Source organism: Eleutherodactylus coqui, chromosome 6 (assembly GCF_035609145.1).
Source record: "Eleutherodactylus coqui strain aEleCoq1 chromosome 6, aEleCoq1.hap1, whole genome shotgun sequence".
Classification (NCBI taxonomy): Eukaryota; Metazoa; Chordata; class Amphibia; order Anura; family Eleutherodactylidae; genus Eleutherodactylus; species Eleutherodactylus coqui.
In genome coordinates, this window is record NC_089842.1 from 148,486,780 (window position 1) to 148,507,373 (window position 20,594).

General features: G+C 46.6%; 1 protein-coding gene across 5 annotated transcripts in view; it reads left to right on the forward strand.

The window, feature by feature from the left end:
* Nucleotides 1–20,594, forward strand: part of LOC136632775 (sodium-dependent neutral amino acid transporter B(0)AT2-like) — a 61,185-nt gene that overhangs the window by 26,772 nt on the left and 13,819 nt on the right. For 4 of the 5 annotated variants that reach the window (XM_066607928.1, XM_066607927.1, XM_066607929.1 and 1 more), the window contains exons 2-3: nt 4,562–4,818; nt 15,640–15,797. In XM_066607928.1, coding sequence (XP_066464025.1) covers nt 4,632–4,818; nt 15,640–15,797 — 345 coding nt within the window. In that variant the 5' untranslated portion in view covers nt 4,562–4,631. Of the gene's footprint in view, nt 1–920; nt 1,018–4,561; nt 4,819–15,639; nt 15,798–20,594 lie in introns of those variants that run through there. The other variant, XM_066607931.1, reaches the window with a different exon arrangement.

Consider the following 20,594-nt stretch of genomic DNA (forward strand, 5'->3'; position numbering starts at 1 on the left):
AGTCTCAGTACTTGTCAGATTTGTGTGAACATAGCTTTAAGGCTCTTTTATATGGACCAGTGATTGGGCATGAAAGTGTTCTTGTCCAGTCAATGGTACGTGTGAATATCAGCTGCTGATACCCTAGTTGCGCGAATGCTCATACAATGGCTGTTTGTAGCATTAACCCTTTCCAATCCAATTTAGGATTCAGGGTCTCCTTAAAGGCTTTCTCTTTTTTGCTGTTTATACAACGGTGCCATTTGCTGGCTAAAGCTAGTGTGTGTGCGCCAGGGATGCCCCGACAGCGGAGTGGCTGGCAATGGACGGTAAGAATACCCTGTCGGAAGTCTTTTGACATTGGAGCTGTGCAAGCTTCAATCAGATTGTAGGAAGACGTCAGATAGTGGATTGGAAAGGGTTAATATGCAGGCATACAAATACTTGCTCATTGGCAGAACATCTGGTGTAAACTAGATGAATGCAATCTGTATAGGGACAAACCATTGTATTAACGGGGGTTCTTCCCCACACTATTAAGGGGCCGTTTAGATGAGCTGATTTTTTTTTTTGTGGCATGGCACTTTATGGACTCATTCATCCTGCCGTGATGTTTTCTCTGCATGCATACCCTCTAGCTCTCCCATATCCGCTGTACCCATTTGCAGCTTTTCTTCATGCTGGGAGTTGTAGTTCTGCAACAGTTGGAGAACCACAGGTGAAGACTATTGATGTATTGAACCTCCAGCTTTGTATATGACTTTCAGGGGGTATCCAGAACTCAATGTCATGTAAAAGGTAAAGGGGTTAAATTGGTGGGAAATGTTCTGTCTGCTCTTTCCATGGAGGCGTGGAGTCACACACCTCCTAAGACGGGAAGCTGGTTGGTTCTGACGTGGAGGGGAGGCGTCAGTGTCTTGAGTGACTGACGAAGGAGAAGGTAGAGTTAAGGCGGTGGATGAATAACGTCTTATATGTGGGTTTCATGGAAGATGTAAATGCTGGGTGGAGCACGTCTTGCACTGGCGTCATCCCAGGGTTAGTAGCAGAATGTGCGTGGAGTCATGGCTGAAGAATACTGTGGATCTGCTCTCATATCTATTCTTTATATCACACCTTCCTGTAGAAATACTACAGGCTCCTCAACTAGGAGTATTGGATTGCAATCCACAACATCTATGGGTGGGTTTCATAAAATCGCACAACTGTTGATTTTACCCCCCTGGATTGTTACCTGCTGAATGTGGTTTGTCAAAAGTTGTGAGAAAGTGTACTTGTCGCTTCCTGTCTCCCACGCAGAATTCAAGGTGAAGACAGCGAGCTGGAAGACGCACCCAGCCTGGCAGCTGTGCTTTGCACCTTTTACCGAAGGCGTCTTAAAGTGACCCTCCAGTTTCGAGACAAAATTCTGTCCTGGGACTGGAGGGGGAAGGGGGTACATTACCTGCCCGTGTTCTTTTTTGTCATCACTCTGATCTGCCACTTCCAGGTCCCATTTTCGACTGTCCAAGAGATAATGCTGGGTTCCCACGGGACGGTTTCACGCAGAAATCTTGCTGTTTTGCTGCAGTGGAAAACCGCGGGATAAGCGCAGCTTCAAAAAGCCCGCGGCACTTGGCCGCGGGTTTTGGAGCGGCTTCGCTGTGTGCTTTTCCATTGCGGATGGCTCTCCCATACAGAGGAGCAAGGCGGCAATGAAAAAAGAATTGACATGCTGCGTCCTGGGAATCCGCTACGCAATGCCGGCTTTGCCGCAACGGATTGGCCGCCTCGTGTGGATGAAATTTTTGACAAATCTCGTCCACATGGCTGGCTAATCCCGGGATTAGCGGCCGCAGGCGGATATGCCACAGTGAAATTCCGCGGCAGATCCGCCCTGTGTGAACCCAGCCTAATTGTTTAGTCTAGACTTGAGCCAAAGACTGAACGATGAAGGAGAATAGTTCGCTTTTCATTTATCGTTCATTTTATGCAAGGATAAAAATTAGGTCGGAATAACGGTGCTGATGGGGTAGGAGGTGGAGCAGTGGATTGGGCCAAAATGCTCACCACCCGATCTCCCCATATAGAATGCGGCAGTTGCATCACCTTCAATAGACTTATGTCATTAATACAAATGTTGTGCAAATCAATGTATAAGACAATTGCCCTTCTGAAGTGTGGGAACACGTATATTGGAAGGTGGGAAGCACTGATATAATTTACACATATACTGCCTCTAGGCAGAAGTCACTTCAGTATTTCTCCATATTGAAAGCGTCTTTACCCTGAGCTGCTACAGTCTGTAGGCAGGGTCATACACAAGTATTTCATATTAGAAACCCCTACTTATTTTACCAAGGTTCAGAGATGTTATCATGTCTATCGGGGCCTGGCTGGCAGTCTGTGTGGAAAGTAAGGATCAGACTGGTCAGAGATAAGCGGTGCCCGAGGTGTCTGGTAGGTGCTTATCCCCTTAGCTTTATAAAGAAGAGCTATATGTTAATAGAGCATTAAACCCCTTCCCGCAACAGGACATACCGGTACGTCCTGGGGATAGCGCAAGATCACCTATGATCCCGCGCTATCCCGCAGCGGGAGCCGGCTGTCAGTCACAGCCGGCGTCCCGCTGCAACAGCGGGGGGGCATCGGAGATGCGCCCCCCGCTGTTAACCCCTGCCCTGCCGCGGGCAAGAGTTCACAGAGGGATCGCGCTCCCTCTGTGTCTCCGGCCGGCTCTCACGATGTCATCGCGAGAGCCCGGCCTGTCACCATGGCAACAGACACTGGCGTCCTGTATTGCCTGTGCCCATAATCGCTGTACAAGCTGTATGTCAGCGATCATAGGCACAGTGCTGCAAGTCCCTCAGAGGGACTCAAATAGTGTAAAAAAAAACAAAAACCTTTTTTTTATGCTTTTTCTAATATTAGCATGAAAAAATATTAAAACCCCACATATTGGGTATTGACACGTCCGTAACGACGTGTACAAATAGTTGAACATGCTTTTTATTTTGTACGACAAAAAGCGTAAAAGAAACCGCTAAAAAAGTGATCAAAAAAGCCGTACATTCCCTAAAAATGGTACCAATAAAAAACTACAGCTCATCTCGCAAAAAATAAGCCCTTATAGAGCTCCGTACATAGAAAAATAAAAAAGTTACAGGACTTTGAATGCAGCTATAGAGAAAAAAAAAATTCCCCAAAAAAGGGGGTTTTATTGCAAAAAAGTGTAAAAACCAAAAAAAATATAACAATTTTGGTATCGTTGTTACCGTACCGACCCGCAGAAAAATTTTTGTGTCATTTATGCTGCATGATTAACGCTGTAAAAAAAAGAAAAAAAATCTATGGCAGAATTGATGCGTTTTCTCTCCCTGTTATCATAAAAAAAAATTAAAAATTTACGATATAGTCTATGTACCCGAAAGTGGCACCGATAAAAACTACAGCTCGCCACGCAAAAACAAGCCCTTATACGGCCGCGTCCACGGAAAAATAAAAAAGTTATGGCTTTTGAAAGATGGAGATGGAAAAATACCAAAAAATCGCTTGGTCCTCAATGCCAAAATAGGCCATGTCATTAAGGGGTTAAAGGGTGATGGTTCAGCATGCAGTAAACTGATGTCTGCGGTGAGTTTTAGACAAACGACACGTGAAACCATCATGACCATTTGTAATAAGTGAATGTCAGTGTGAGGAAAAATAGGAAACTTGGCCAATATCCTTCTGTTTGCATTGAGCAAGAAAAGTTCTCTTCTGTGTTCCTTTTTTTTACCTTCTGAGTTTTAGTATTAATCCACGGGTGTTCATTTCACAACGGTTTCTGGTTTTAATAAATGATTCACCATGCTATAACTTTGTCACGTGCTTCATGACTGTTCAGTTACTAAGCTGAGATCTCAGGGACCAGTAAAATGAAAGTTATTTATGAGGAACATTGGGGGAAATTTACTAAGCCGGGCATTTCCTGCAACAGGCTTCGTACAGTTTCCTCAAGCGCACAGTGCGCTGATAACATGAAGTGGCGCACACCTCTTTCTGAATTCAGTTCATCCCCACACATATTAACTTATTCCACAAGACTCCTGCTTGATTCACAACCTGATTGGTTGTTTGGGTTGGCTGAGTCACCAATCAGGTTGTGAATCGAGCAGAAGTCTTGTGGAATAAGTTGCAAACCCTGCATAGTAAGTCAGGCTCTCTCCCTTCTGTCTGCTGCTTCTTGCTAACCTACTAAATATATGTCACTAAGAAGTAGAGTTGTGTGACTATAGGATCAGACTACACCGGGTTTATTTGTAGTCTGTAACCATGGAGACGCATATGTCTGCAGAGGAGCTGTATATAAAATTTATGGAAAAGCTGTATACAAATTTATGAAAAAAAAATGATGGGCGATCTAGGGAAGTTATGTATTCGTCAAGTCAATCTCTAGGAGTGAAAGTCTAATATTGGCTGAAGAATGAAACATTCCTTTATAAAAAAGTAACTTGCTACATTTTTATGCAACCCATGATCACTTTGTTCTTCGTGTGACATCATATCAGATTGTTTTTGCATCAGTGAGTTGCTAATAATTTTTCTTTTACCTTCTTTGCAGGATTGAAAACGATAAATGCTACAAGTCAAACCCTAAATTAGCAAACGCTTTATTATAGTGACATCATCCAATGGAAAAGTCCCTTAATGAATTAGAGGGCAGCGTCGCAGGGGAGTCCAGTCGTGATCTGCTACCTGAAACCGCCCACCGCCCCACCTGGGGCAGTAAAGTACAGTATATCCTTGCTCAGGTTGGCTTCTCTGTCGGTCTTGGAAATGTCTGGCGGTTTCCTTACTTATGTCACCAGAATGGAGGAGGTAAGATATGTGGCAGTAACATAACTAGGGTTTCATTTTTCACATTCCCTGCAAACATTCTGCATCCTGTCCAGTCCATTGGAGCCTTCGCTTGTCACCTGATCAGGGAGATAGTTAAAGTGACCCTTCAGGCAATGGATAAACAAAAATGGCCGCACCAGCTTCTCTGACTACCTGATGCACCAGTATGCATAATTTATTCTAAGACACTACACCTTTGATTAACCAGTGCTGCCCACATGATCAGCACTGACCAATAAGGAGTGTCTTAAACTACCAATGCATGCTAATGAACCATGTGCAACATATAGCTGGAGAAGCAGTTCGGCCATCTTCATTTATCTAGGCCTGCAGTGCCGCTTTAATTTGTGTCATCACTTAATCTTAATGCTTCTGATTTTACATAAAGGAAGGTGCAAGTGCCCATCTCTAGTGAAGTCAGATGAAGGGATTGTGCAGATCTTTGTCCAATGGCTTTAAGGCCTCATTCACATGAGCGGTTTTACACAGCTATTTTGCCGCAATAAAACTTTGGCCGAAAATCGTTACTATGTGAAGCATTGGATTCCAAAGCATTCATTCACATGGGCGATTTTAGGGCGCGTGAAAAAATTGCACCATCAAATCGACGACTGTTTTCGGTCACCGATTTTTCGTGCTACGTCAAAAGTTAGGTCTTGACCTATCTTTTGATGAAAAACACTGAAGGGTCCCACAGACTTCTATGGGAGCTGGAAAAAAAAGAGAGGGGGAGAGAGCTTACCTTCGTCCTGTGCTCAGGAAAGAGGACAGCTGCCGCTGTTTAAGCATTAGAAGTCATTCTGAGGAGTTCTGCCGACAGACGGAATTCCGCGCTGCAGCATTTTTTCCCCATGATACGTCTGTGTGAATGGACGGGAAAATGTTAATCGCGGGACTCGATGGCGGCTATTCTTTATAGATGTGATTTTCGGCCATGATGGAGTAAAATCGCAAGACTCGTGTGAATGAGGCCTAACGGTCATCCCTAGGTCCTAAGGGACTTACTAAATCTGGAGGCATGCCTGTTATCAGAAAGCACTAGAGATGAGCGAACCTACTCGTTTCGAGTAATTACTCGATCGAGCACCGCGATTTTCGAGTACTTCCGTACTCGGGTGAAAAGATTCGAGGGGGGGGGGGGGCGGGGGTAGGCGTGGCGGAGTGGGGGGTAGCAGCGGGGAACAGGGGGGAGCCCCCTCTCTCTCTCTCCCCCCACTCACCCACGGCGCCCCCTGAATCTTTTCGCCCAAGTACGGAAGTACTCGAAAATCGCGGCGCTCGGGCGAAAAAGGGGCGTGGCCGAGTACGCTCGCTCATCTCTAGAAAGCACCATTAGGCTGATAGTTAAGGCTTCTGCTCTTTTGGGGGCCTGATGGCAATTAACGCCAAGGTTGTCTATTAAATCACAGTAAAGCGCGCAGAAAGTTGTATTTGTCATGCCAGCCATACACAGGAGATCGCTGATGTGTTGATGGCTGTCACCTCCGACTTACCCAGCATGTATTTTGTATTTAATTGGGAGAGAGTAGTCTGACCTAGTAAGGTATATAATGATTCTATTATCAGGCCAGAGCATTCTTTAGGACTGGACCAATGATCAGTTGATGAATGAGCAAACGTTCATTCGACGATTATATGAGCATTAAAGTGTTAATTGGCCAGCGGGATGTTTCCCTGTGTAAACGGGGAGAGGTGCAGCCAATCAAAGACAGCCGTATCGGGGTGAATGATTCTGTTAATGATTGGTTGTCCCTACAGAGCAGATAGTCTGCCCATCTAATGAGTGCTGACCAACATGCTCATTGTCGCTCGAGCGTCGCTAGCACAGGCAGATTGTGAACATCATGTCACATGTGAACATCATGTCTTCCTACATGTACACTCCTTTATTGACTTGCACTGAATTCCCCTCCCAAGACGTCTCTGTCCAGATAAGTGCATATAATGGTGTGCGCACCATGTTATATTCAGTGCAGATATACAAGACTAGTGAGCGTTCTGCTTGGGCTTTAGGCCTACGGCCGGGTCAGATTCCGATTGCGAAATATTGCAGTGGAATCAGACCCGGCGCCCCCCAGAGACCCTATACTCACCTCTCCGGATCCACCGCGAGTGTCTCGCCCGGCAAGCCGACGCACGTGCAGTGCATGATGCACTGGGCTGTGACGCGGATTCTCGCTGTACTTCCACAGTGATCACTGCGGAAGTATTGTGGGATGGATGGCTCCCATTGACTTCAATGGAAGCCGTCTGTGCAATTTTTTTCCGCACAGAATAGAACGTGCTGCGCTTCTCCTCCCAGTTGATTTCCACTCGTGTGCAGGAGAGAATAGTATATCACAGCATGTCTATGGACGGACATTGCTGCGGAATTTGCAGCGAGTGTCTGACCGCGGATTCCGCAGCAATAATCCATTCCGTGGGCATTCGGCCTTATACGAATGCTGAATCTCAAGCAGCCATGTCATTCCAGCTTAGTTCTGTCTTACTGTTTTCAATGGGGGAGACAAATTGCTACAAAATAAAACCGAATAACTTCAGAGAAGGGCATGCTGTGGCTCGACGAAAAATTACTGCATGTCTTCATATGGTACTTTCAAATATTCTAGGACTAGGACTCTTAATAGTCCTGTTTGCACCCTGTAAGTGTACCTTCACATCTGTGTTGGACTCTCCGGCTGGAGGTACTATCACGAATGCGGCTGACAATACTGGAAGAAAAAATGTTGCATGCAGCAGTTTTTCTTCCATTCAAAAGCCAGGCAGCTGGGCAGAAAGTGGGTGGACCCCACAATAGTCAATAGGGTCGCTCAATGCTGTTCAGTTCCGTCCATCCGCAGAGATTCCCCTTTTGTGATCCCCGACTAGTGCGGAATCCCCAGCGCAGGTGTGATCTCACCCTAACGTCTTTAGATTGGACACGATTGCACCTTGTTTGCAAAAAACATTTTTCGGCATGGGCATTTATTGTGAAATGTAATGTACCTGGTCAACCACAGGGATCTCCTAGAAAAGAACACCCTAGTAGACGCATAGACTACTAGCTGTATGGTCACCTGTTCTCCTGGCTATGTCTCCTGCCATCCCTTCTAGCCAAAGAAGCAATCGTTACCAGAACTAGCTTTTAACTTCATCTTTATTTACTTTTTTTAATCCAAGTGTCCAACTGTGCACAGTAGGTTATTCCTGGTACAATGCTGCCACCTAGTGGTCTATATAAGTGACTGCAGTCTTAATCATATGTAACACTTATTGGAACTCACGCACAGAATGAGTTAAGGAATTGTATAGATTTCACCAGTATTGCTCTGTCTAGCTGGAGTGATTTAGGTAAACCGCAGGCTGCAGTTCGTAGGAGTCTGCACAGAAAATACAATAACATTTGAATGGTTAGGGGCGTGGCCTGCGACCAACATGGAGAGTCGCAAGTAAACAGAGCTCCCCAGGGGGGACATCAAAATCCGTCTATAATCCTGGCCTGAATAGAACCAGAACAACCCAAACAATACCAAGGGGTTTCTAACCCCCAACGGACAAACCTGACTGCAGCTGGGACCGATTGTACCCTCCTGACACCTTTAACGGAGCTCCGGACTGTGGCGGGAGTGGAACAGCGCCAAGGCCCTGCCGCTTTCCCGCGTTCTGCACCCGGCCTAATCCGCCACCATATCTTGCCGCCCGGCCGCGCTTAGACCCCCGCGGGCTGCTCTCCCTTATCTGCCACCCTGCGGGAGGACTCCTTTGAAACCCGGGGCCGACTGCACCGCATCACCCCGCTGAAACCCCTTAACGCTACCCTTGGGCCGCGGAGACCTACACCTGGTCGGGAGTCGGATGGGGGCAACCCCTCCTACTGGGATCGCAAATCCTACCTCTGAAGAGAGGGACACCTCCGCCTCCCCTACATCCGAAGCCGGGCCGCCGCCGCGAGACCTGGGCGGGAGCTGAGTGTCGTCTGCCGGCTCCGGCCGCCCCGACACCGCTCACCTGCGACTTCCTGGCGGCCGCTCCGATCTGAGGCCGACCTCATGAGCTGGGGCTGGCTGCTCATTCCCCGCCGGTGGGTGGCTGCTCCTGGCTGGACCCACAACGAAGCGGAGCGCTCCTCACCACCCTGGCTGGAGCCGCTGCGGGGACGCCGGACGTCTGTCCCTCCTGAGGCTGCCGCAGAACATCTTCGGGCCGGCGCGCCGGCGGCGGGGCCCGACGGAGATCGCGGTCTGCGGGAGCCGCCGCATTACGGCCCCTGCCGCTACACAGCAACAGCACCCGGCGCCTTACGGCGCGCCGTCCGCGGAACTACACGCCGATTCGACCTCTCCTCCAGCCTTCAGCGCAGGTTGCGGCTGGCCTGGCCGCCCCCGACGGCTCGCTCTCAGCAACTCATCTCCGGTCCACCCGACCATTACCGGACCGCGACACCCGGGATCCTACTCCTGAGAGGACTTCCTCCTTGGGTCCGGCCCTGCGGAGCCGGCAACAAACCGTAAGTCACTCGCGGGGGGCTGGGGGACAACACCCAGGACAGACCATATAGACCCCCCACAGCCACAGACTTTGGCTAGGCGACCAACGACAAAACCACCCTACCGCCTAAAATAACTGAGGGGCCGATTACTCTAACATTCTCCTGCGAGAGAGCGGGGTTGGATCGGACCGACAAAAGAAAGAGACCCGCGGCGGACACCGGCCCACCTCGGACCCTAATCCATAGCGGCGGGGGCAACCTGCTGTGCCCCGCAGCCGACGTACCATCGCATCTGACAGGCGCAGCCCTCCGCCTCTTATACAGCGACCTAACCTAGACCAAAGACAACCAGGCGCCACCACGGTCCAGGCGACCAAACAATTTCCTATCAACAACCCATAACAATATAAAGATACGAACCACAGACCCCTACAAGAAAATACCGACACCATCTATACTACAACGACAACCTCTATAACCCGCCGCGCCAATTCAACGAATTCTATTATGAGTACACGCGCTAAAGGCGGCGCTGCCGCTGAAAAGTTAAAGGAATTCTCCCGCACCGAATCCCCTGACCACACCCCGCGGGCAGGGCGACCCACACAAACGAAACAACCTGAAAACGAAATAGGGCAAAACACAGAACCCACTATGCGTCAACTTCTAGATGCGATCAACACTTGCAAATCCTCTCTCACCAACAAAATAGAGGAGATCAAATCCGACGTCTCTCTGCTAAGACAAGACTTACATAATATGCGTGACAGAATGCGGGAGATGGAGAACCGTGTCTCTAATGCAGAAGACTCACTGTGCCCATTAACCACGGCGGTCAAAAAGGCAACAAGAGCAATAGAATTCTGCCAATCCAAAACAGATGACTTAGAAAATCGCTCTCGCCGTAACAACCTGCGTATAATAGGCCTACCCGAAAAGTCAGAGGGCTCTCACCCGGAAACATTTGCTGAGAATTGGCTGAAAACACTACTGGGGGACAACACCTTCTCCACCCATTTTACAGCAGAAAGAGCCCATCGAGTCCCTACAAAACCACCACAACCGGGAGCCCCCCCACGACCCTTTCTAGTAAGGATCCTAAACTGCAGAGACCGAGATGCCGCACTGCGCCAGGCCAGACTAAAGGGCCCGTTAAAGTACAACAACATGGCAGTCTCCATATTTCCCGACTTCTCTGCCGAACTACAAAAACAGAGAGCCACCTTCACAGAAGTGAAGCGGAAATTCAAAGAAAGACAAATCCCCTACTCAATGGCATACCCAGCTCGCCTGCGAATAATAGCCATGGGGAAAACGGTCTTTCTCCAATCCCCTGCAGAAGCCCTGGAGTGGCTGGATATGTATCCCGTAACACCAAGAGAATGAACGACCTCATCACACTTGGCAACAGGACTTTAAATGTTGATGCTACCCGAATTCCCGGCGCCCTCCCGAGGCACAGGCGACGTGCAACGCAGCCGAGATACCTCTAAGTTACTTCTGGAACCCAGCGGTCAGCCTTAGACTTCTAAAGGCCACCAAGAGACCCCCCCCCCCCCCCCAACAGCATAACATCTGCTACTTCTAACTAGATTGTAGCTAAATTGTTTTTTCTTCTTTCTCTTCCCCCCTCTTTTGGAAATTTCTTTTGATTTTCTAAATCCCCCCCCCCCCCCCCCCTTTTACTTCTTTTTTTCTTTTTTACTCTGTTGTTCTTTGACACCCGCAGCGTAATTTTAGCGAGATGTCAAGGATTGATGGTTCAAACTGTTATATTCTGTTCTGCACTAATGTTTGTTACAGGCAGGCGCTAACACAATCCCTCCCTTCATACCCACCAATGCCCTACCTCCTCCCCCATCCAAAGGGCACAGGCATGATAGTTAAATCTTACACCCACGTAAACAATGACATCCCTAAAATGCCTTAGCTGGAATGTCCGGGGACTCGGCACAGCACTTAAGCGAAGAACGGTATTCTCATACATTAAACAAATAAACCCACATATCGTCAGTTTACAAGAGACCCATCTCATTAGGGACAGGGCAGACACCCTTTCAAAACCATGGATCCAGTGGACCGCCCACTCCTTCCACACCTCCTCCTCCAGGGGCGTCTCGGTACTAATCCACAAGTCGCTACGCTGGAACCCAATTGTCACCCGCAGAGACCCCGAAGGAAGATTCATATTTGTATACGGCGAAATAGACTCCAAACCATATGTTATTCTATCCATCTACAACCCACCCCACAACAATCTTCACCTTCTGCAGACTGCCATAGCGTTTGCACATCATTACCCGCTGGCAGGAGTAATTTGCCTAGGTGACTTCAACATGGTAATGGACCCCACCAAAGATAAATTCCATGCACCCCTTAACCCCGCCTCCACTTCAAATCCCCCTCTGAGACAACTAGTCGAAAGCGTCGGATGGGTTGACCTCTGGCGACTCCATCACCCCGAAACACGAGAATACACCTGCCACTCACCGGGTGACAACGCGCTGACAAGGATCGATTACATATTCAGTTCCATAGAACTGGCAGTATATCTCTCAAACATAACACACTGCCCGAGAGGCATCTCTGACCACAGCCCCATACTGCTAACCTTAAAATTCCCTCAACCCAGTATAAGGCCCAATTGGAAACTACACCCATTCTGGCTTAAGCTCATGGGATCGGATGACCAGACGCCCTTCCATATTTCGTTATTCCTGGACGCCCACAGCAACAACACCCATCCCGCCTTGAAGTGGGACACGCTTAAGGCCTACATCAGAGGATTCCTCAAATCGGCCATTTCATATATTAAAAAATCAACATCGCAGGCCGATAAAGAGATAGAAAATCAGACCCTAGAAGCCGAAAAAACATATATATCCTCCACCACAGAAGCCAATAAAACAGCCTGGCTCAGTTTATCCCGACTCTATAAACATCAAATACATGCTAAAGCCAAACGCCAACTCTTTTTCGCCAAACAACACTACTTTGAGCTAGGAAACCAATCTAGTCACCTACTCGCCAATCTTATCAAGCGTGAAAATCGAACAAACACGATCCTTAAGATCAAAAATCAACAGGGAACTGAATTCACCGATGCTCCGTCTATCACAAATTGCTTTAAAGAATTTTACGCCAACCTATACACCTCCTCCTCTCATAACACAGTGACAGACATCTTAGACTACCTAAAAGACTTAAACTTCCCAACCCTCTCTGAAGAGCAAGTTGACCTCCTAGAAGCCCCTATTACTTGGGAAGAGATTCAACTAACAATCCAAGACATGGCTCTCAATAAATCACCAGGACCTGATGGTCTCCCAATAGAGACATACCGCAAATATAACGAACAACTAGCCCCACAACTCCTTGAAGCAGTAAACCAAGCACAATTAGACAAAATACTTCCATCTTCATTCTATAAAGCCTCCATAGTGGTGATCCTGAAGCCCGGGAAGGACCCTACAGACTGTGGCTCTTACCGGCCTATATCGTTAGTAAATACAGACTACAAGATCCTAACCAAAATCCTAGCCACAAGACTAAATCAAGTGATCCTTTCCATCATACACCCCGACCAGACGGGCTTTATGCCAGGGAAATCCACGACCATAAATATCCGTAGGGTCCAAACAGCTATACAACTAGGCAAGCAATATAACATGCCCTGGGCCCTGGTCTCACTAGATATGGCAAAAGCTTTTGACTCTGTGGAGTGGGCCTTTTTAGAAGCCTGTCTAACCCGCTTTGGATTTGGACCTAACGTCCAACAATGGGTCAAAATTATATACAAGTCCCCAAGTGCAAATGTAGTCGTTAATGGCATCATATCGACAGAATTCCAACTGGCAAGAGGCACCCGACAGGGATGCCCTCTATCCCCGGCCTTATTTGCCATAGCCATCGAAGCACTGGCGATTCGAATAAGAAACACCCCCAGCGTGACTGGCATTAAATGGGCAGACCTTGAAAGCAAACTGGGCCTATACGCAGACGATACAATCCTATTCTTATCGAACCCTTCAAACTCCTTTACCCAAGCTATGGCGCACATAGATAAATTCTCCCACTTCTCCGGACTAAATGTCAATTGGTCCAAATCAACAATCCTCTACACAGAAACTGGTCCAAAAAACGATCCCTGTGTTGCAAGATATGGACTAAAACCAGTCTCAACATTTAAATACCTAGGGATGCTCATGTCATATGACCACAACAATGCAATAGCAGATAACATAAACCCACTCCTAGACGATATAAAACAAAGACTGAAACGATGGGCTAAGCTACCACTTTCTGTGGCCGGGCGCATAAACCTCATTAAAATGGTCATCCAACCCAAATGTCTATACATATTACAGCACATGCCAGTGAGTGTCCCCAAACGCCTTTTCAAATCCCTAAACTCCCTAATTATAACATTTATCTGGAACTCCTCCCGTTCCAAACTGAACCTATCAACCCTACAAAGACCCAAAGAACAAGCCGGAATGGCCCTTCCGGATCTCCGGCTCTATTACCTGGCAGGGCAACTACGAAATATCAGAGCTTGGGTCTTAGACAAAGAACTACCCATAGCGGACAAACTACTAGCTAAACAAGTAACAGGACATAATCTTCTGAATTTTTTAGAATTTCCGGAATGCACTAAACCCACTGAACTAACCCCGCTTCATAAATTGGACCTCAGTGTATGGAAAGAGGCAAAGACATTGCAGAGATACCAAGATGTGGTACCAGAACTTCCTCTTTGGAATAACCCCGGTCTTACCGCGCTACAGTCCGTTCCAGACCCAAAATACTGGACAACCCAAGGAATACACACACTAAAAGACATATACCTAGACGGAACACTCCCCACATTCACGCAACTACGCGATAAGCTGCAGGCCCGCACCTCCAACTATTCAGATTCTTCCAACTAAGACATGCCCTGAACTCTTAATTCCCCCCCACCACGACCCGCATATCCAAGCTCCCCACAATAGGTATCCTCAAATCCCAAGGACCCAAAGGCCTAATATCAGCCCTATACACACATCTCCTCTCAGCAAAAATAGACCTCGGCCCACCCCCAGCATATGACAAATGGAGACTCGCCATCACATCCCTTACACCTGAAGAATGGCAGGACATATCTGAATCCCATCTATCAGTGTCACTGGCTGTAAATAACAAGCTAATCCAACTATACATTATACATCAAGCCTACCTTACTCCCACCCGTTTGCATAAAATGCGCAGCGCCACCTCAGACTCATGTCAAAGATGCCACCAGCCGAAGGCGGACTTCTGGCACCTAATCTGGGAGTGCCACTTCGTTAACGAGTTCTGGTCAAAAGTGACAGACCTCGTGAACTCACTTTTACAGCCCCCATTATCCATCAACCTGGACCCCAAGGTGGCGCTGTTTGGCTTGCTGGAGGAGGAGGTGTGGCCACACTACACTCGCGTTTTTCTTGAGAGAACGCTGTTCCTGGCCCGTAAAGAGAGAGCCATAAAATGGATGGCAACAGAGCCCCCCTCAATCCCACACTGGATCCAATCTGTCAATACTGTGACCTCATATGAAAAAATCATATACCAAAACAGAGGCTGCCCGACTAAATTCCGAAAAGTATGGGGAGCCTGGCTAGACTCTTACTCTACTTTGATCACTGATTAAAATTTAAGTCTACCCTACACTAACCCCTCCCCTCCCCCCCTGATCCCTAACACCCCTCCCCTTCCTTTTCCCCCCACTGATAAGCGCCTGAAACTTATAACTTTCCATCTTCAGGATCCGAAACAAAGAAGAACAGGACCCGAGTTTATTGTTGTTTTTTGTTTATACGTTTAAAAAAGTTTATTGTTACAAATGCGTAATTAAATACCATAAGAAATGCAGTACCAGAATTCGGAACAAGGCAAACCAGGACTATATTCATACCACTATGTACCGAACAAATCTTTTATTACTCTGTATTTCACAAAATGTTTACCTATCAATAAATAAAACGAATTTAAAAAAACATTTGAATGGTTCCACAGCCGTAATTATTGGGAAATCTTACAAATGGTATTCCCAACCTATAAAGTGATGGGATGTCACTAGGATCGAATAGGCTATGATAAGTGTATTCTTACGATTTGTGATGGTCATGGAGGTTGGATGAAACGACAGTCCTAAAATGATGGCATATATAGTTATTTACCATCACATTGTAAGGTGGGAATACCCATTTAAGAGTCCTCTATCTCATTGCTAGACTGTACTGAATGGAAGTAGTGACAATGAATTGCTGTGATTACTACATCATGACTGGGGTGTATTCCTTGTCTTGCAGGTGCCTTCTTGTTACTATACTTTGTGTTACTACTGGTCATCGGCATCCCCCTGTTCTTCTTGGAACTGGCTGCTGGGCAGAGTATCCGGCAGGGAAGCATTGGGGTCTGGAAGCACATCAGCCCACGGTTAGCTGGGATTGGATTTGCTAGTTGTGTGGTAAGTTGGCCACAGAATTATCCGATACTGAATCTGGACATAGACCTAACGATTATCACTAATTACATCCAAACAACTTTATGATCAATACTAATAACCGTTATATATGTAATGATGCATACAGGGTGAGGCAAAGGTTTGGACACACCCTTTTAACCAGTGTAATAATGATAAGGTTGATTTTTAATGTATGAAATAAGGATGCATTTTTTGGTGGACACTTTGAACACCGCCCTATTGAATTCAGTTCAGGTTTTTCCAATGGGAATAGAGTCATGTGATATAGCAGTCTTGTTTAAAATTGGCTCAGAAGCACACTGTAAGTATCAGTTTTGCCATATCTCTACTTTTTTAGGAGTTAAGTCAGGGCAAAGTTTCACAAAGTGCTTTGCATGACCTGTTCGATGTGTCCAGCAATCTGCTGGAATCACATAGTTAAACATTTAATCCAGTCTCCAATCAATGGAACCTCTGATCTCCGCCTTTTAACCCTTTGATGCAAGCAATGCCTATCACAGCATTTAAATGGTGGAACAGAGAGGGCCCCCCCCCCCCTCCCCTATTAATTGCACCCATTGAAAGATTCCATAACTGGCTGACCATGCCAACTGCTGACAGGGGCCCCCCGGCCGGGGGCGCGTTCAACGCTCCTTCTACAGTGTTTGTGAGCTTATGCTTTTTTAAAACAATAAAGAGGATTTAAGGCCAAATGCCCATGGCTGTGGCGGACTGGTGTCTCGTCGGGCGCGCATGCGCAGTGCAGTTCATGAGACGCCGGCGGTGGGTGGTGACACGTAAAGTATCGTGTGAGGGACAGCTTCTATTGACTACAATGGAAGCCGGTCGCAGGTTTTTCCACGGCAATTAGAACATGCCACGACGACTTTTACGCTGCAGAATTCCGCAGAGTGAACATTGAAAGGCAGAAAGCTATTAGGTTCAACAGAACCTAATAGCTGCAGGATAACGCTGCGGATTTTTGCCACGTGAAATGTGTCAGAAAGCCATCTGTGGGCATTAGGACTAAAGCTGTTGAAGCTGTCCTACAATCACATACATTTTGGACATGTTTGTTGTAACAGCATGCTTAGAACACAGTATACTACGGCCCGTATAGAAATGCTTAAAAAAAAAAATCTGCAAACTCCCCCCAATGCACTTAAAAAAAATAAAAAATGTATATCCTCATAAACACTGCATTGGCCTTTGTAGGAGAAATATAGCAATACGTGGTGGCTATTCAGATTAGTGGTGCTCCATGTAATGTATGGAAGAGCTCGATCAACTGTGTCGTTCCTATGGATGCCCCAGTTACAGTGGAAAAGTGTGAAATTAAAAGAAAAAAAGTTAATTTGGGGGACATAGATGTAAAAAATATAGTTACAAGAATAAGTAAAGTTGTTTTTTTTTTGTTTTTTTTTTGTTTTTAAAACTTTTTACCCCTAAAAGAAAAATGGAAAAAGTTCAGTAAAAAAATATATTAAAAATGGTTCTGTATGGGGGGCGGAGCCTGGCCGGAGATGTAGATAGTCGCATCTCAGAGTAGCTCCTGCAAGATCCGACATTCCCATCCTGTTAACGGGACCCAGAGACGCCGAAAGGCAATCAAAAAGCAGCGGAGGCACAGTAGCAAGCTCCGGAGACAGAACAGACAGCAGCAGAGTTAATGGTGCGAGGCAAGGAGCGGGGGAAGGCAGATGAAGCCGGTGGCAGGCAGAAACAACATGGCGCCGGAGGGAGGGAGCCGAGAACGCTCATACCGCGGCCCAGCACAAACAGTGCAGACACAGCACGTAAACTGGCAAGGTATGCCAGGGAGGAGGGGGGCAGAAAACAGGACTCCATAAGCCCTAAACAACAGAGGGGAGAGCGGGAGAGCCCACAGAGAAGCACACAAACGGAGGGAGCTGCAGACACAGTACATGCAGAAAGTGAAAGTCAAAAGGAAAGAGCAGACAAAGCAAACACAACAACGGACCCTGCTAAACACAGCAAGGACAAGGAAAAACAAAATAGTCTACATGCTGTACAAGATCATGCTGGAAATAAGCAGGAAGTCACAAGTCAGGCAGACAACCCCAACTACAAAAATAAAGGTGCAAACAGTGTCAATCCAGACGAACACTACACAGAAGACAGCATGAATAATGCAAGCAGCCCAGGCATATGCACGCACAGCGCAAATCACGCAGACACCTCAGAAAACACTATACGAGACACCTCCCAAAGTGCAGAAGATGCCGCCAAAAAAGATCAAAGGCAGGAGGACGAAAGGTGCGCCAGGGAGCCTACGTTGAAAGAAATACTCAGCGAAATCACTAAAGGCAACGCATCACTGAACAACCTTAATATGCAGATGGGGGCGATGCAAAGTAATGTAAACCTGCTACGGCAAGATATGAGGAAAATATCAGAGCGTCTGACAGAAACTGAACAACGTATAAGCGACGTAGAAGACGCAATACAGCCGATGCAGCGAGACGTGGAAAAAAATCTGCATGACATACAATATCTACAGAACAAGGTAGACGACCTAGAAAATAGGTCAAGAAGGAACAACGTGCGGATTGTGGGCCTCCCAGAAAAGACGGAAGGAAGAAACCCTGCAGAATTTTTTGAAACATGGCTGCCCGAACTGTTCGGAAGAAACACTCTAACTGCAATGTTTGCAGTCGAAAGAGCCCACCGTGTACCGACACGACCCCTCCCCCTGGGGGCTCCAGCCAGACCGATACTCATCAAAGTACTGCATTACAGAGACCGTGATACCATACTCCAAAAGGCCCGCGAAAAGGGTGAAATCCAATATAATGGCGTGAAAGTCTCCTTCTATCCAGATTTCTCCACGGAAATACAAAAGAAGCGAGCAACATTTTTAGAAATAAAAAGACGACTGCGAAACCTACAAGTGCCCTACGGGATGCTGTACCCGGCTAAACTGAGAGTGGCGGCGCTGGGCACGACACAATTCTTTGAAAACCCAAAAGATGCAGGTGCCTGGATAGATCAAAATGAAGAACAGATTCGGAGGGGAAGATCGCCGCGCAAGACACCATGAAGAGGCTGCACCTAAAGAAACGTTCATGCAAAGGGAACCGAAAATTTCTGAAAGGAGCTCCTGGGACGACAGGATGCATCGCGTAGGAGAATGGAGGACTGGTACCCCGATCCGATGAGACAACGGATCAGTGAGTTACATGTTGGGGGTGTCTGTTGTTTGGTCTCTCTCTCGCATATTAGGGGAATATTAGATAAGATACAGTTAAAAGGGATAAGGTTAAACGATAGAAAAATGATTCAGGGTGGGATAAGGGGAAGAAATGTCAACGTAAATGTACAAATGATAAATGTGTTGCAAATAACGAAAATATGTATAGTAAATGTGGATAAATGTCTGTACTGGGGGATGTGGGGGACCAAACCAAAATGTTACTGGAGAAGCCCTATGCGGAGAACAAACAGTAATACACATACACATATACGGGGCGACACGGGCGAGACACAAATACAGAGATGGGGACCCTCCCAGTGCGTCTCACTCATAAAAACAAAAAGGGGTGGAGGCGCCCAGAAAATAATAACCCTGCGGAAAACAAAAAACAAGGAAAATGGGTAGTAGGATAAGGGTCGTATCGTGGAACGTGAGAGGTATGAGTGACCAGACAAAACGATCAGCAGTACTGCAAGTCATCAAGGAACAAGGCCCGGCTATTATATGCTTGCAGGAAACACATTTATCAAAAGAAAATACGGACACGTTCAAAATAGGGGGGATGGGTCAGAGCTTCCACTCCACACACACGAGGTATTCCAGGGGGGTCAGCATAGTGATACACAGAAATATACCGTTTAAATGTCTCTCACGAAAAATTGACCCAGAAGGCCGCTTTATATGCCTACACTGCAGAATCTACAACTACACATGCATTATAGCTTCAGTATATATCCCGCCACCATATAATAACATGATAATGCGGCAAGTTATAGGTTTCATAACAGATAAACCGGACATTCCAGTCCTTATCATAGGCGACTTTAATTCGGTCATTAACCCTGCACAGGACAGACTAAGGGCAGGAAACGCAAATGAAGAAAGGAACCTGACACCACTAGGTAAACTAATAAACGAGATATCATTGATAGACATATGGAGAACACGGCACCCCACAAACAAACAATACTCCTGCTACTCATCCACATACCAATGCTTATCTAGAATAGACCTAGCGGTAGGGAATATTCAGATATATAGAGATATAACCTCGATAGAATATCTACCAAGAGTTGTTTCTGACCACTCCATCCTACGTCTGGACATACAGCACAGTAACACTGTGAGTCATTCCCAAAAAAGATGGAATCTGAACTCGCACTGGCTAAACATATTAAACAAGGAAATAGTGAAAAAAACACTAGAGGAATACTTCATATTAAATAAGGATACCACAAGTATGACGATTTGCTGGGAGGCCATGAAGGCATATATGAGGGGGGTATACATACAGCAAATCACACAGGCAAAAAAAGGACATAGAGAAAGAGGGCAAAAAATACGAGACAAACTAAAAGAATCAGAAGAAAATTACATAAAAGAGAAAACTATAACAACACTCAACCTATGGAAACAGGCCCAAGAGGCCCTTAATAAATACGTCCTAGAAACGGCAGCCACTAAAAATGGGTTCAGGAAACAGACATATTATGAGGAGGGAGAAAAAACGGGACATATGCTGGCAGTTATAGCCCGAGCACAAACTAGCCCCACATACATCATTGAACTAAAAGACGCACAAGGCG